Source organism: Misgurnus anguillicaudatus, chromosome 19 (assembly GCF_027580225.2).
Source record: "Misgurnus anguillicaudatus chromosome 19, ASM2758022v2, whole genome shotgun sequence".
NCBI lineage: Eukaryota > Metazoa > Chordata > Actinopteri > Cypriniformes > Cobitidae > Misgurnus > Misgurnus anguillicaudatus.
This window is the reverse complement of record NC_073355.2, coordinates 36,633,000-36,651,528: the sequence shown is the minus strand read 5'-3', so window position 1 is coordinate 36,651,528 and position 18,529 is coordinate 36,633,000. Positions and strand designations below refer to the sequence as shown.

The 18,529-nt window shown below is 38.5% G+C and overlaps 1 protein-coding gene across 3 annotated transcripts in view; it reads right to left on the bottom strand.

Annotated features, from left to right (window-relative positions):
* The window catches only part of arhgap17b (Rho GTPase activating protein 17b), a 46,778-nt gene that overhangs the window by 2,524 nt on the left and 25,725 nt on the right, over positions 1–18,529 (bottom strand). Inside the window, exons 12-20 of one of the 3 annotated variants that reach the window (XM_073857583.1) lie at positions 18,167–18,248; positions 17,951–18,031; positions 17,742–17,855; positions 17,460–17,551; positions 13,403–13,538; positions 7,829–8,020; positions 6,220–6,359; positions 5,734–6,141; positions 180–226 (exon numbers count right to left, since the gene is read on the bottom strand). In XM_073857583.1, the coding sequence (XP_073713684.1) occupies positions 219–226; positions 5,734–6,141; positions 6,220–6,359; positions 7,829–8,020; positions 13,403–13,538; positions 17,460–17,551; positions 17,742–17,855; positions 17,951–18,031; positions 18,167–18,248 (1,253 nt within the window). In that variant the 3' untranslated portion in view covers positions 180–218. The remainder of the gene's footprint in view (positions 1–179; positions 227–5,733; positions 6,142–6,219; positions 6,360–7,828; positions 8,021–13,402; positions 13,539–17,459; positions 17,552–17,741; positions 17,856–17,950; positions 18,032–18,166; positions 18,249–18,529) is intronic. The other 2 variants (XM_055194726.2, XM_055194729.2) reach the window with 2 other exon arrangements.

Here is an 18,529-nt window from a genome sequence, read left to right as displayed (position 1 = left end):
AACCTCTGGTAGGTGGTTACATGTTTAGATGCATGAAGCATATGTTGATATGTAAAGTCAAGCCACAAAGACACCGGTTAAGCAGGCTGTCATGCAGGTTCTGTTAGCATTGCTGTTAGTCGGGTTAAACAGGCATTTGGACACAAACACATATCCACAGACAGGCTCAGTGATCTTACCATCGCCTGTCACTCAAATCACAGCTCAGGCACTGACCATCAAACATCTGCAACAGTGTAACATCATCACAACATGCTCATCATGACATATTGCCTTCAAACAATGATTTGCAGAAATGCCTATTAATTCAACAATTACAACATATTAACCTGAAAGATGTATTTAAAGGCATAGTTCACCCAAAAATGAAAACTCTGTTGTCATTTGCTCACTCTCATGTTGTTACAAACCTGTATAAATTTTGTTGTTCCGATGAACACAAAGGAAGATATTAACCAAACCGTTCGTGGACCCCATTGACTTCCATGGTAGGATTAAAGAATACCGTGGAGGTGAATGGGGTCCACGAATGGTTTGATTACAAACATTTCTCAAAATAGTTTCCTTTGTGTTTATCAGAACTAAGCATGCCGCACAAGAATTGAAAAGTGAAGACAAAACGTCTCGATCGCCCCCCAGTGACTGGTCCTAGTATAGGTTATAAAACCAGCCTCCCCATGTTATTCAATGGGACTTGAGACCAACGAAACAATTTAATTACACTTTAATTATCTTTTTTCCGGAGCTGGTTTCTATCATTTACTGTAGTTTTTTCACGCTAATGTAAATTCAAGTGTTTTTTTTTAAATAAGTTTGTTTTAGTTAGTTATTTAATGCTATAAAAAAGTGGTTTGACGTCATGATTGGCCGCTTCACTTTTCACCAATGAAAGATAGCGAACGGGCGTTTTTTTTACAGTCTATGAGAAATTTAAACAGGCTTGCAACAACATAAGGGTGAGCAAACCGCGAAAGAATCTTCATCCTTGGGTGAACTGTCCCCCTAAGGGATAAGGTTCTGAATACAAGAACCACCAAATGTGAGTCATACAGGCCACTGAACAATACAAGTGAACATTATCATGTTTAATTCAACAAAGCTAAAGCTTCTATTACTGGAAAATTACTATCACTTTTACTGGAAAAGCTTCTGTCTAAAGCATGTGGTTTAATGGACCTAAACCTTAAGATTAGTGGTCGACAGATATGGGTTTTTTAATGGCCAATGCCGATACAGATATAAAGAAAGCTGTATGGCCGATATGAGGCTGATATAACACAAATGTAATTACAGTAAATAAGAGACAAACAGAAAATTGGTGATAATACATAAACATTTATAAATATACCCTTTTAAAGTATTTAAAACATACATAATAAGTAAGAAATAATTGACGACGGGCCATTAAGGCTTTGTCCACAAGAAGCCGGTGCATTCCCTATCCGATCATTTTTTTCCTTGTTCTAAAAAAAGAATCCGTAAACACGGCGTCGTCTCAAGAAATATCTGCGCACACACGAAACCACCGACTGAAAGCTGTGTAGTATATATGCCAGACCAGTATGGGGCGCTGTAATTCTGCCACAGATATACACTATGCACGGAGAAGAAGACTTTGAGCATGCGCATAACCAACGTATGGTGTTGTCCATTATCGCTTGTTGCTCACCACAATTGCATAGAAGCAATAGATTTTGCTGGAATAAAGCTAGTAGGCTTTAGTAGCTTCTGTAGGACGAACACAATCACGTAGTCCGCCGTTATTGTTGTTGCTCCGTGTGACGCTTCTGACACGTGATGTGATGACGTTTTCGCTTCACAAAATATACGGATTGGCTGTACACACTAAACCGCAAGGTTGTCGATTTCAGATTTATCCACTTTAGGACCCGGTTTCAAAAAATAGCGGTTTCAGTCTCCCAAAACGCCGGATCCGTGGATGAAACGCCAATACGATAAAAAATGTATACGTTTTAGTGATGCACCGATGTATCGGCCACCGAAATCCATTATATGTAAAAAATGAGGTAATGTTGTTTATCAAATAAATGCTGAATAGCAAAAACCACATTTGAAGGTTGTCATGCTGTCTTATTATATTTGTTTTAGCTTAATTTGTGCCTCTCTTATTATGTTGGTCAGTTGAATGTTAATTAGATCCAATCCATGTTCAGTAAAAATAATTTGATGCAGAAATAAACTAGCTAATAGACCAACAGTATAGTTTTGTATACAAGTGTTTAATATCGGTATCGGCATCTTTATCGGCCAGAAGTTGTCTGTTTAAATCGGCATCGGCCCAAACAAATCCTATCGGTGCATCCCTAATACGTATACAGTGATACACGTCTCCGAGAGGACAGCCCCTAAATTATAAGAAAATACCTTGGGTGTGCATTATTTTCGACTAATTCAAAGGACCGGAGTCAATTATTCCCCTTATGCCACAGTTACCGGAAATATTGCTATGGTACCTATTTTTAAGACATTTTAAAGGTTAGGTGTGCGGTTATTGAAAAATAATCAGCACCCATGGAACATTTCTCAACCAATCAGAATAAAACTTTCAACAGACCCGTGGTATAAGACATAATAAATGTGAATCTGACATCTCACAGCACTGTTTGAAAAGTGTGTTGAACCAGTGTATTGTTGTGTACGACAAAATAACACAACATAACGTCATGTTAAAAAGTGAATAATTATTGGTCATTTTACTGTCTGTCAGATTTTGGCTTTACATTAAGTGACACTGATTGTCTTTTCATTACTAACAACAAAGTTAAGTAATAGAGAATTAAAGAGAATTAAAAAGATCGATGGTGGTAAACAAAATGACCAAATATTGTCAGATACACCGGCATGTGCAATATATTGGCCTATTACTACTAAAGAAAAGTGTGGATACTGGTGACTCCTTGTGCTATGAAGAATAAATATGAAATACAGAAAAAAATGTTTCTTTATGGGTGTAGATTTGCAAAAAGAAAGAAAAGGTTTTAATTCTGCTGCATAGATGTGAATTGTACAAACACTAAACAAGAGGTCTCCAACCTTTTTTTGAGCAAGGGCTAGCACAATGTTTAAAACAAGGACTGCTTTTTTGATTTGGTCTACTTAAAACTTCATTACTTGTTGATTTTATTTTATTTTACTTGTTTGCCATGTTGGAAGCCACTGCACTAAACTAGCATATTCTAACAATTGTAAATGAAGCACATGTCTATTCAACAATCTGCATTTCAGTATTTAAATTCATGTCCCATTGCAAAAAAACTCGAACCTATTTACGTTACAAGAAGTATTAACACTTGCTTTAAAAGTTCAAACCTAAATTTCAAAAACCACTATTACAGTAATAATACTTGACAGTAGTGTTGTAGTCAAGACCACATAAAGCAAGACCAAGACAAGAGTATTTAGACCAAGGGCCTCATTTATAAAATGCTAAAACTATCATTTCTTAAAAGCGCACACAAATTCATAAAACGAATGTACGCATAGAAAACGCGCGTATGCCTTACTTTCAGATGCGAGATCTCTAAATCGCGGATAAACTTAAAATTCTGCGCAATTGCAGATTTCTGCCTTTAAACGTTGCCTAATTAATGTCATGGACAAGAGCACCTGTCAATGTATTAATCATTTTCAAGCAGCAGGAATGTTTTTTATTTTCAAAAACCCCACAGCAATCGGACAAGCAAAAGTGCGTACGTCTACTCAGACCCTGACGTGGCGCTAAGCACTTTTCACGTCAAAGACAGTTTTATAAATACGGACTTTGCCGTGGATGTTTGCGCACACTTTACGATCAAATCTTTGCTTACGCACGCTTTATAAATGAGGCACCAAGACTGTGGGGTTGAGACCAAGATCAAGACCATCAAAAAACAGACAGTCTGAAAACTAACCCTAAAATAGCATGAAACTACAATCTAAAATGGCAGGGTTATTTTTTGACCCATAATGGGTAAAAATTGGACAGAACACACCACTGGGCTAAAATTAACCCAATGCTGGTTTGATTTAACCCAACTGCTGGGTTGTTATACCACATGGTTGCCTAACAACAACCCAAGATTGGGTAATTTGTAACACAGCATGTGTTTTGTTCAATATTTACCCAACATGGGTCAAAAATAACCCAGCCATTTTAATAGTGTATTTATGAAAATATAATTTGTTAATTTGAGGCTGTGGGAATAGGGTTAAACTGCACCTCTTAGTTTTATGGACCAGGCTTGGATGCCAGTAAGTTCTTTGTCTAATACATGAAAACTTGGATATATAAAATGTCAACACAACATCTGCAAGTTTCTATTCTCGTGTAAATGATCCGAATAGAGAGACGTCTCTAATGCAGCTGTTTGGCAGAAGTTAAGGATAGGATTTTATTCCCTATAATGACACAGAAACTGTTGAGTTTCCTTGCAGTTGGAATGAAGAATTTCCTAGTTATTTTATTCAATATGTAAATGTCATGTGCTAGTTTCATTAAACTTGCGAAGTGTCATTCTAAAGAAACAGTTAAAGTCAATGAAAGCGACATTCATAAAGCGCTTCACATTCTCATCCAAGATCAACACGCTTGCATGGACATGTTTTTGTAAGCGTGTGTGAATTTGCCTTCAGGAAAAGGCTGAAGTGATCCCTGTTGTGTCATCTATCATAAAATAAATGATGACTTGAGTAGAAATTGTAATAAATAAATACAAAAAACATTTTAGTATACCACCCAATGAGTTCTCATCGACACAACTTTTAAAGTCAATTTTTACCTGACTGCTTATGGGTGGTGATATAATTGCAGGTGCATTTTTGGAGAGAGACAGAGACAGAGAGAGAGAGAGAGAGAGAGATCCAAATGTTCCTGCAATTATATAGTCACCTTTATGTCTCTCTATATGGTGTCTGGAATAGAGGTCTTTTCGGACCCGAACCCAACATGCATAAATCTTTTTTTTTTTAAAGAAAGACCCGACCCGATACAAGCCCAAGAAAATTAAAGCAGAGTCTGACCTGAACCAGTGGCAATTTTTTTTTACCCGACTGGACCCGAATGGAAATGGCACTGACGTGTGTGCAGTCTGCAGCCCAGTCAGGCAGAAAGAAACCCCAGTGGCTTCGCAACCAATTTGGCCCACTGCTCCATTTATTTTCATTTGTTATCTAAAGACGATACCAAGGTAACTGCTAAAATGTACATTTAAAATTGATTGACAGGTGTGTGTCAATGAAAATTAACCTACCGCCAGCCACACAATGTCAAAAGCGCTATTGGCAAACAGAGGAGGGGGTTGGTAAAGGACATCTACGCACACACTCGAGGTATTTCGGGTCGTCTCTGGTCCGTTTGGCAAAACACATTAATTTTAAATTACACGAGACTCGATGCCGTTATTATTATATCGGACCCGTGTCCGAGGCACACATGAAACTTTTAGACCTGAACCCGCACTGGTTGTACCTCGGGTTTTGGATCTAAGTGGACCCCTGAAGACCTCTAATCTGGACACCTGGTGTCACACTTTCGAATAAAAAGATCCCACTTCTTAATCCCACAACCTGCTATTAGATAAATTTAATACAGCTACAACAGATTTTTGCTTCCATTACTATTATATTGGTTGAATGATGCATAAAACTGGTTGCAACAGTTGGACGTTCATCTACTGGGGTCTCTTGTTTCAGTAATTTAACTAAGTGTGCAAAACAGGGCTAGTAAAACCTTACCTGAGATGATCTTGGATGCAGAAACACAGACACCGTTGGCAGCTTCACTACTTGGCTGGGGTGGCGGCGGGACAGTGGGTTTGGGCCGTGGTCGAGGGGTTGGCCTGGGGCGCGACAGAGAGGCGGTGGAATAGGAAGATCCTGGGGTCTGGAAGGTGTCATGTGTTGGCGTATCCGGCGGTGTGGGGGTTCTGGGTGGAGAAGATTCAGGTTCTTCTGCGCTCTGTGAAGGAGGTTGTGGAGGCGGATGGCTGGGGGCCTGGATGATGGGCTGGGTATGGCGTCGAGGTGTGGTGGCAGGGAGAGGGGCGCTCACAGGTGTGGTCTGATTAGGGGCTACCTTCATGGTACCTTGCGGTGCAGTAGGGGGTGCCAGTTTAGGAGGTGCAGGTGCTTGTTTCTTTGTTCCTGAAAGCACATGGTCCAGGTATGAGTTTATTGACTGCTTTAAATTGAATAATATGTATTAAGGAAATCTGTACCCACCTCTCCGCACCATGAAAGGACTGGGACCCTTGGAACTTGAAGCAGGGGTCCCCAAATTCAACTGATTCGGGGTTCCACTCGCACCGCCTGGTCCGTTTTTAAGGGATGGAGGTGTGGACGCCGTTTCTCGGATGATATTACTGAAAAGGAAATAGGTTAGCATTAAACTGTGTGTATGTATGTATGTATAAACAGTTCAGTTAGCATGCTTTAGAATTTAGTGGTTTAAATTATATTAATGGTTTGACAAAGTGAAAGTTAAAACGAAATGGACGCCAGTTATTTTCTTAGTACACATTCCCACACAAACACAGTGTTAGTATGAAGCGAAATGGGTTGTGAATGTCACTTCATGTTGGTTTAAGCAGCGTTAGCAGTGTAATGTTGCTTGGCATGCAGTGCATCTTTTTCCATTAAAGAAAGAAACATTAAGGAAAGCAGAGAACTTTACTGTAACTCAAGCAAGAAAAGAGAAAAAAAAGAGAGAAAATAGGACACATGTACAGATGAAAGAATGGGAGACTGATACTAGCCCTGACTGGAATGAAATACTGCAACCTAAAACTCAACTGACTGAGAACAAAACATCCAACTTGCCATTGGAGAGACGTTCCTTCTATCACCATCCTAGACAATAAGGTCTTCCGAATTATACCAATTTATTATGCATTTGATTGATGTAGTAGAGGAAAATCATTTATTATTTAATAGCGTACACATTACAGAACCATCCGCCCTGAAAAAAAAACCTTGGGTAAAATGTGTTGTTGATTCGCCATTTATTAATTTGCCATACAGACTGAATCATTAAAATCACAATTATCCATGATCGTACCCAATTATTAGCTGTTCATTTGAAGCAGTGTGTTTATAAAGGCACAATATGTAAAATTTTTCCGTTAAAGGACCCCTGTGTAGATTTTTAGCGCCTACTAGCAGCGAGACTGTGAATTGCAACCAACGGCTCATCCCTCCCTTTCGAAACGCATAGAGAAGCTACGGTAGCCGCCACAGGACAAACACGTCATTGTTTGAGACAACGTAGTGACAAAATGCGCTCTATGGGACAGTTTGTCCGTTAAGGGCTACTGTAGAAACATGGCGGCGCGAAATGGTGACTTCAATGTATAGGGGACCCGCTGTGTATGTTGATAAAAATGGCTCATTCTAAAGTAATAAAGTTGACTATGTTAAGTCTTAATACACCATTGATAATATAGTTATGTATATTTATATTGCATTTCTGTCAAGAGAGCTTTCTAAAAGTAACACACTGATTCAAGAGTGATTCAATAGCAGCATTGTTGCGCCGCATCACTTTGATGTAATTGCGCTAGTCGATCTGGATTACGCCGTGTATTAGTACTACTAGTAATACTGAACATTATTTGTGAGTACTGTCCAATCGAGTCTACAACTCCCATCATTCAACGTTATTTCCCAGCGTTGTAATAGAGTGACCTCTAGTGACCAAAATGACATATTGTGCCTTTAAGCGAAGTGCCGCAACAGACAATACGCACACCACACAGAGATTTTGACAGCAGTTGGCTCCTGGCGTCCGGCAGCGGTCGGCATAGTGGAACCTCGGGGTCGCACCAATCCTTACCTGTTCTCTGTCTGAGTCACCTGCCCAGCCTCCAAAGCCCCACTAGGGGGTGACAGAGGGGCGGGATCAAACACAGGAGCCCCCCCGGGGTCAACAGGAGGGAGAGGGGGCTGGAAGTTAGGCACGGAGTGCTGCTTTTTATTTACAGTGCCAGCTCTACGAACGGAGTGATCCGGCTGTTTGTTAGCAGGGCTACAGGGAAAAGGGGAGATAGTATGAAACACTCACACCAGAGAGTGACAGCGGCCTAATAGGAAAAGTGAGTAGCACATCCACCACCTGAACCATGACAGCAATGAAGTGCTGATGCGTTTGCAATGGATGAGATTTCATTTACCTGTTAAAGTGGTTTTAGGCGTGTAGATATGCAACATAGATATTATTCTGGTCAATTTTTGTATATCAATGTTTACTATATGATCATGTGTATTTAAAATATATAGCATATATATTAGTTGACATATCTCCTTATATCTTGCATCCACAAATATATACATTTTAAATATATACTGTTGTATAGGGTCACCTGACTTTTTACAAACTCTAGGGTCTGAAGAAAAAATAAATCTAACAGAGTCGATTTATTTCGGATTTTTTTTTTAGTTTCTTATTATTGAATGTGGAAAAATATAAATAAAGAATGAATAAGTGACCCTTAAATGACAAGTTCTTTTACACTTAAAGCCCTGTTTTCAGATCGCCCATGATGAAACAGAACAGCCCCGACTGAAATTTGGACATATGCGGCTGCCCCGAGAACCCTCGGGCGCCTCTTGTATCACCTCCCACCTCCACAATGGCTGCACAGGTGCACTGGAACAATCCCTCCTAAAATGCACCAAACCTTCATTTACAAAGACGTGAAACTCACCGAGTGGCCAGGGGCGCCCACCGACACGCCCACACAAAAATCGCCGCAAAATACGCACTCCAACAGGTTTTATCGTAGTTTTGTCCAACTCCATTGACTTGTATTAGATGTGCTGTGAGGTACGGTATTACTCGACGCCGGGAACTTTGTTTCTATTCTTGCAATTGGCAAAGGCGGATTTTACGCACAACCGGCACAACGTCATAGAATATCTCTGAACAGGTTCACGCCCACTTTTGGGGGAAAACAAACCAGACCTTCCATTGACCCCCATTCAAAACAGCGCAACAAAGCAACGCTCGCACACAGCCGGCAGGCGCAAACAACGCATGAAATCACTCAGATCAAACAAGCCGAGCAACCATCTGTCCACCCCGCCCGCCACAGAGCGCGAAAGACACATCAACACATCCAACCTGGTCAATACAAAAACATGTCCCCTTCACTCTCCCAGCGTCAAACCCGTGCAACAACGCTCCCTATTGGCCAGAGGTGTCTTACCCGGATATTTACTCGTACCTCATCGAGTCAACAGGGAAGCAATTGGAATGATTTTACTTCGTTTTTGAAAGTTACTTCGTATTTATATATTATGTGTTTATATTTAGAGTACTGAGTGCACTTTTCCGTCCAGCCATACAAATAACTAGCTTAGCGATATTTACAGCAATCACTGGATAGCGTTGTTACACAAATTTGACGCTGTGAGAATGAAAGGGACATGTTTCCATACTGACCAAACCAAATGTGTCAATGCATCCCTCGGGCCCCACGGCAGGCAGGGCGGACAGACAACCACCCAACGTGTTTAATCTGAGTGATTTCATAAGTTATTTACGCCTGCCGGCTGTGTACGAACGTTGCTTTGTTACGCTATTTTGTAATGGAAGTCAATGAAAGGTCTGGTTTGTTTTCCCCCAAAAAGGGGCGGTGACGAAATTTACAGTCAAGTTCCCGGATGTGCCAGTAGTCCGTATCGCCACCAACTGGGCTGGAGTGTCTATTATTCAAGCTCTCAGTGGAAGAATATACGGGTGTGAGGTAGGGTTGTGCCGATAGACGATATCATCGTCCATCGTGATGGTTGACTGACATCACGATGGAGAGACACCATCGTGATGCCACGCCCCCTCCCCACTCCGCTGCGAGTCCACATACACTTACTCTCTTCTATATAGACTAGTTAACCTAATATCTTTGCGTGAATTGCTCTATAAATTAAATAGAAAATATAACTAATGCATATATGCTATTTTAAATACTGTAGTCTATGCCTGAGACGTGACGTGTGTTAGTCTGTGAAAATATCCTGTCAGGCATTTGATCTTGACTAGGGATGGGCACTGATATTCGAATATTCGAATGGCAATAATAATTCGAATTTAAAAAATGCTATTCGAATGTTTGTTTGTTTTTAATGTGCCACCAAAGGGTAACAACTTATTTAATGCTTTTTCACTTCATCTATACTGTCTTTTACAGACTTAAATGTAAAATATACATGAACATTAATTTGTATGTATTTCTGATTGTTTGGCAATGCAGATTGCAGACGAATTTAAGTTTTTCCTTTTATGTCCGGGTTTGGCCGCACCGCGCCGTATTTGGCCACTGGCTCAGTGAGGGCTCACGTTTTATTAAACGTGCTTCTCCGCCGCCCGAATCAACACATCATGAGAGATTTGTAAGCTTTCTGTTATAAAGTCTACTTTATTTTGTTAATAAGGAGACAGACACGGAGAACGAAATGAAACGGAGAACATTTATTATATGCGGTGCTCTTTTGAAAATGAACCGGATAACTGCACATGGCAGTTTAAAGCAAAGCATTATTGTATCTAGTCAGAAGAACGGGCTTTCACCGAAGCAGGTAGGATAAATACGGTTTTCTTTATTCACAAATACATGTCAAACTAAACTGAGATATTTATATGGCGACTGAGCAGTCGGTTATGTAGATGTGTTTTTTAATTTGCTCCGGGCTCTTGTTGTTTTGAGTCTGTTTAAATGATGATAGCCTACTTTGTCAAGTCCTCAAACTTTAAACTTCGCAAGTCCTCAAACTTCGCTTAGATTTGGGGTTAGTGTATAATATTTGGTATAATATAATGTATGTAAGATCAAACAGTAATGAATTAATAATACTAACGACCGACTTGAAACTAAGGATTTGACTAGACTTCGCTCCGCATTAAGTTTTAACGCATTTTTTTCTGTAGGATATTTTTTAAGAAGAATTTAAAATATATATAAATAAAATATATTTTTTTACAATGTTTTCAACTTAAAAATACATACATATATATATACATACAGAATATAAGTTTAGCTTGTTGTGGATATTTCCTAATTAAGCCTTCTGTGAAATTATGACAAAATCAAAAATACAAAACACGCATGTCTTAATTAACATAATTTAAATAAACGAATATTCGTTCTTTAAGAGCTTAAATATTCGAAAAATTAAATATTAAAAGTAATAGTAAATTACTGGTAATAGTAAGTTACTGAAAATGCCCATCCCTAATCTTGACATTGCTAGAATCTTGTCTTTTTACATGTTGTACATTTATCTTAAAATAATTAATTTTGTACAAGAAAACAGCCCATATTAATCATTTATTAGTAGCCTATTGTAGTGTCTCGGGAGATCGTGCTCATTGTTACATTGAGGCTATACTGCACTGAAGCGGCAGATTAGGATATAAACCCAGAATTCAGCGAACGTCAAGAACAAGAAAACGGGAACAACACTCCGACCGAAACGCGGGATTTACATACACAGACCATGTTTAAATTTCGATGTGTCTGGCCCTGTTCACTTTGTCTAGTTTTAATAAGCTGCGGATTGAAGTGCTGGCTGCTCCCCGTGGTGCTGAAGACCCGCTCTCTGACGGAGTACTGGTGGCACATATGCAGATATTTACGTGCAAAATTTGGAAAGCGCGGAGGAGTCGTTGGGTTAGTAAAATAACGAAATTATAGCTTTTAAATAGAAAAAAATATTTATGTAAAGAGATTAAAAAGTGCTTAAAAGTGCACAACTCTTCTTCAGTGGATTAAAGCTACTTTTCCCCCTTATGTGCAACCTATAGGAAAGAGACATTAGTTGGGATAGTAAAATAACAAAATTATAGATTTTAAGTACAGAATAGTATTTATGTAAAATATATATTAAAATAAAAAGTGCACAACTCTTCTTAAGTGGAAGTATTAAAGTAAAATAACGAATAATAATTATATAATAACGAATAATAACGAAAAATTAAAATACCCCCCCCCCCACCTAACGATATCATCGTCCATCGCGATGGTTTACGTAACCATCGTCAACTGCCAATTTATGGGGACATCGCCCAACCCTAGTGTGAGGCGTTTGGAAAAATAGGTCCACAAGTTTATAACGAATGCTAAAACACTTGTTGGAAAGCATCTTTTGCAGCCATTCCTGCGTGAGCACACCAGTGAACACCCCCGACCACTCGGTGAGCCCCACGTCCCCGCGCACAAAAGCCCAATGCATTATAGGAAGGACTGTTCCCGCGCACCCACACCCACACCGTAGAGATGGGAGGCGAAACACAAACACCCGAAAATTCTCTGGGCAGCCGCATATCAAAACCGTTCTATTTCATCACAAACAATCCGAAAACAGGGCTCCAAGTGCAAAATACCGAACTTGTCCTTTAACACAACAGTATAAACTGTACTGTATACAGTGGTACTGTGTATATAATAATATATCATCTTTTCAACCCACAAATGACATTGAATGTTTCATGGCATTATAGTTTAACCTTTACAAGCTGTTGGGTTGTATAAAAATAAAACAGTTGTTAACCACAGTATTTAAATAAGAGTCTCGTCTCTTTTAGACCATCTTGAGCTCTTGGTTTTGTGCAAGATTTACCGAGGAGAAACACCATTAACATACCGAGATTTTATAAAAAGGTTAGTTCCAGTCCTTGATTCTGATTGGTTAATAGCTGTGTTTAATTTATGATAAAACACAACAATGACCACTGCACCCAGTTTATCACCCAGGAACTATTTTTTCTAGCGGAAGGAAGACTTTTAGTGATTTTACTTCATGAACATTGCACTGATTCCTTTTTTTTGCTTTAATGTTTGTTTTGTGTGGTAACCGTTTGATAAAAGCAATAAGATATTTGAGACTATTGTTTTATCAAGAATAAGTCCACTTCAAGTCGTGCCTAACAATGGCCTAAGCTATGACTTGTTCATAATACAGCACAGCCTCTCGTACCTTATTGCTTACAGTACTGGTTACATAAATGTACATTCCTTTAACTGTACAGTAATTATTGAAATTCAAATCATTTCAGTACAAACCCATTTATTATACTAGTAAATGCTGCATTAGCGTTTGGGAAACCCACATTTTTCACTTTGGCACCATTTTCATATTCACAACATATATAATGCTTTTAAACATAACTATGAGCAAACACTTTATTGGTTTCAGTAAGCATACAATTAGCAACAAACAAATACAAAAGCAATCACAAACAAAAGCAAACAACTACTGAAAAAGATGCACGTGTCACATTAGCTAAATGGTGCCCAGCTGCGATCTGAGGCCGTCTGCTTTGACGGTGACACACTCACTGGCCACTACATAGGACGCAGAAATGACTGTGGAGCTGGACTCGTGTCTGTGATGGCGAAGATAAGACTTGTACCTGTCTTTGCGAGAGCTGTCAGAATCGAATGACCCTTGGCTGCCAGGACGCCTTCGGTCTATGCTTCCTACTTCGGAGTCAGGGGTACCCGGGCATCCAGGCAAAGCAAACATGCCCGAAACGTTAAAGTCCACATCTTCATAGGAAAAGATGCAAAGGTCATGTTTAAGTAAAAGTATTAAATCTCGCATTAAAGAGTTGCATTGTGGAGGGTATACAAGCTTTACTGAGCTGCCTAGTTAAGTAGCATGTTTAGGGATTATACTATATACTATATGTACTACAATACAAGTTGTAGCACTTGTAGCAATCTAAGGTTTAGAAAACTTTAAAGTTTTACAAAGCAAACTAATTGTGACAGTAGTTGACCTAACTCAATTTACTAAGTTAATTTACTAAAATTACACAACTAAAAATGTATACGAGTAAGTTTCTGAGTTTACTCGACAAAATCTATGAAGTCAAAAGATTAAAAACTCATATTTATATTTTATAATATGTTACTATACATAGTACATATAAATATATATATTTATTTTATTGTCCATATGTGGTTTGGAGTGTTCTGTGTTTTATACTGGATGCCATTGAATGTCATTTGCACTGTAAAACAAATTTACCTACGGGTACAATAAAAGGTAACCTAACCTAACCTAACCTACCTATACAGTATTTACTGTATTTACTGTACTCTGCTTAAAGGGATAGTTCACTTCAATATGAAAATTCTGTCATCATTTGGTCATCCCCATGTTGCACTAAACCTGTATGAATTTCTTATTTCTGATGAACACAAAATAAGACACCCTGAGAAATGATGGTAAACACACAGCAGTAAGTGACCACAGACTTCCATATAGGAATAAAAAAATATGATGGAATTTAATGGGTACCGTCAACTGTGTGCTTACCATCATTCATCCAAATTTTTTCTTTATCATTTATCACAATACTTCCAAAAATATTTTTTTCCTACTATGGAAGTCAATGGCCACTTACTGCTGTGTGTTTTCCATCATTTCTCAAAATATCTTATTTTGTGTTCATCAGAAAAAAGAAATTCATACAGGTTTAGATCAACACGAGGATGAGTAAATGATGACAAAATTTTCATTTTAAAGTGAACTATCCCTTTAAGAGAGACCAAACCATTGGTCACGTAATGTAACTGTTTAAACAGTTGCATTTTCACTAGGAGCAACACTGTGTCATGCGCTTAAACCTTAGGTGAGAATCAACAAACATCATTCAATAAAAAACTCTAAATACAACAGATTACCAGCGAGGTTTCCATCCAAACATGAAGCAAATCTTTTCAAAATTGTTGTTAAAGCGAATGGGGGTGGTATTGGTAACCTAGTAACCAACATTAAATACAACAAGGCACGTTTCGAAAATGGGAAGGACTGCATTTAGTTACGACTGGGCAAGTTATAAATTTACTAGCAGTGCAGCTTTAAATTGCCAAACTGAATGCTGTGCATAGAAGAAGGACTGCAGCATTTTTGATGCATGCACTAACACAAGGGCATTACGACGATGGTAAGCTCCATATATGGGAAAGACAAAGTCAGCTGATACAGCTAGACGATCAGTCACATGGGTTTATTGTTCGCTACATCAGAATTTATTTGGCAAATGTGTATCCATCTCCAATTATTCGCATTTATTCTTTATCAATTCTTATTCTTTATTTTTTAAGTCAAAAACCACCTCAAGCGAGTGTAAAACTTTTTTGCGATTTGAGAGATTTCTATTCAAAATTTGGCAGTTCCATCAATCGTTTTTTATGCAATACTTCAAAATGTAATGGAAACGGCGTAACAGTAAAGCAGTCATCTGTACTCTTACGTTTGTGATCCTGTCTGTAGCTGTGTTTCCATTACACTTCAAATTGCGCAAATCGAAATAACTAATAGAAAATGCGCCTAGGCCCTAACGGAAAGAAAGCAATTTCGCATAAACTCATATATCACAAAAAAGTTTTTATGTTCGAATGAGGTGGTTTTTTTAGGCAATTCAAAAAAGAAATATATCTGTGATATGATTTTTTTCCTTGCATTTACAGGTCACCTGACGTGCATAAAAGTCACATGATCATTCTTTAAAAAAGGTATGTTTGACTAGAGGACAAGACAGAAAAGTTGTGTTCGACTTCATGTGGCGTCAAGAACCGACAAGCGCGTAACATAAAAATATTGCGAGAGCTATTCAGGAGTCGACTGCTCTGTATGATTTTAAGTCGCTCTTGCGTAATTTTGATGTCATCCGCATGTCAGTCTGTGCAACGCCGTATGAAGTCAAACACACACGTCGCAATGGATTTCGGAATTACTTATCCCAAGACAACAAAATGATGTTTTAGTCGCATATCATCGGTTAATGGAAACGGCGTCATTTCTCAATAGTTTTTGGTCGGCATTTAAAACATAACGCTGAAGTTTTGCGCAAATCTTTAAAGGGACACTCCAATTTTTTTGAAAATATGCTAATTTTCTAGCTCTCCTAGAGTTAAACATTTGATTTTTACCGTTTTGAAATCCATTCAGCTGATCTCCGGGTCTGGCGTTACCACTTTTAGCATAGCAAGGACTTTGCTGTCGTACCATAGCTGCAGGAGGCGCAATGATATTACGCAGTTCCCGAAAAAAGTCCCTTGCTATTGAAAGTAACCAAGGCCACAATTTTCGGGCACTGCGTGATATCATTACGCCTGCTGCAGCCATGTTACAGCAGCAAAGTCCTTGATTATTACGTCAGAATGAAAGTATAGTTCCTAGCTATATCTGCCTAGAAATCGCAACTTTTAATTTTCTTTCAGTCTTAGTACACAATGTAACTACAGAAGAGTCAAGTTTTAAATAGGAAAAATATCAAAACTCTGGTTATTTTTTAGCGTGATGCTAATGGTCTAATCAGATTCAATGGATTATGCTAAGCTATGCTAAAAGTGCTAGCACCAGACCCGGAGATCAGGGGCCGGTTGCACCAGCTGTGCGTAGTTACCACGTAGCTTAGTTACGACGTAAATGGGCACTAAGTTACAACTTACGCATTACTAAATGTTTTTGCGTTGCACCATAAAACTTAGTTTAAACGTAACAATACGTTGTAACTAAATATTTACGGAAGCCTCTGTCCATGAATAACGCTTGGAATAAGATGTCAGACAGATTATATTACATCGATGAGCTCGTATAAATTATAAAGAGCCGCAAGTTCGTCAACGAGTTTTCAAGAACTGTTTAATTTTCTGTGTATCCATCAATTAAAATAAGATTTAAAATTTCTTACTGTTTATTTTCTCCTCCATGTGTGGGATAGATATTTTAATTAAAAGTGTAATGTTTTGAGTTCGATAACGTTTGCTTTAACGTCTTTTTTTAACTTTCATTTTAGGCGAGACAAAAATGAGTTTGAAATTACGTACTGTTCAGACTATTTCCTGTTTACCCATTATAAGGCTTGTGATTGGGTTAAGAAAAATAGACGTCATTCTATGCGACAACGCAATACTTTACGGAGAGCTTATGACCTACTAGCTACGTTCTGCCTTAAGAACAAATGGTGCAACCGAATTAAGTAAAGAGTTAGTTATAAACTAGCTAGTAGTTACTAAGCCTCTAGTTTGGACTTTACGTCCCAGTTTAAGTAAGAACTTACGAACGACTGGTGCAACCCTACCCAGCTGAATGGATTCAATAACGGTAAAAATCAAATGTTTAACTCTAGGGGAGCTGGAAAATTAGCATATTTTCAGAAAAAGTGGAATGTCCCTTTAATGTCATATTCAAGCTAAAGTCTCATAATATTATTATGGATTTAAGAGCATCAAAGTTTGATTTCACTCATAGATATCAATTTATGACATGACTTTACTCAGTCAATATTAAAAATATTAAAGTTATTTTCACAATCTTGTTGATTTTATGTAGAAAAAGTAAGTAATTTGCTAAAATGCCTGCAGCTGGGTCACCTTTTCAGGTTGTTTTTTTTACAAAGAAAAGGACTCAAGTTTTTTTTTAACAACTACAGGTATAGTAAATGTCAATCTTACCTTCAGGGAAGAACCAGTTTGCATGCTGAAGGATCAGTTCGATGATAGACACCACGTGAACAGAGGTAGTGGCTGCCATTTCAGCAAGACTTCTGAGAAAGAAACAAAATCAGAGATAAAATCTCAAACTGCGCTAAACCTGGACACTAGTTTAAGACCTTTTTATATCAGTAAAATCATAGTTGTAGTAAATAAAAAAAACATCCGCTCTAAAGCTTTGAAAGACATTATGAGTATATTAAAAGTTTCATGACAGGCATTTTTATTGGGTGTGTTTCTAACCCCTCCGTCTTGGCCCACAGCAGATTGGGTCCCAGTACGATGGCGATGTTACTCGCGGTCATCTTATTGATGTCGCTGTCCTGAGCAAGCCTGGCGAGAAACTTCATCAAGTACCTTCACAGATACAGATTTATTTGTTAGGATCGTAACGGTTGTTACAATGTTCAATGAAGTCTGAAATAGTAACAAGTGGCTGTGACATCCCAAACCTAAAATTGGTTTTGTTGGCCTTTGGCAACTGGTCACACACAACCCACAGTGCCTGAAGTCTCTTATCAGGGTCAGAAATACTGCAGAAGAAAAAGAGAGAGAAAACACTTCTTACACTTCACTAAAATAGATTTTATTATTTACTGGTGTCACAGTATCACGACTGTCACTGTTGGTTATATCTAAATGATGTTTAGTCTATAAATGTGTTTTACTTTGAAGCTTGTATCCACTCGTCATAAAGCTGATAACTCATCAGAGGTTCAGGCAGCTCTCGCAGGTAAGACTTCAGGGCTCCTAAAGAAACACGAGGAAATAATTACAAAAACCCCAATATCAAACAGATCTAAGCTTCTGCATGCCATTGTTCTGCTACTCATTTAAATGATCATCAGATGCTGTCGATAGTCCTTATCACACACTGCAGTTTCAGATACACTTCACGAGATACCATCATGACTGTCGAGTCAACATCACATTCAAACTGAAAGACAACTCTGCCTATTTTCGTGCTACTTTACCGCTGGTGAACAGAACTGAAATCTTCCAGGTTTCAGAATAACAATGGCAGAAGTTAA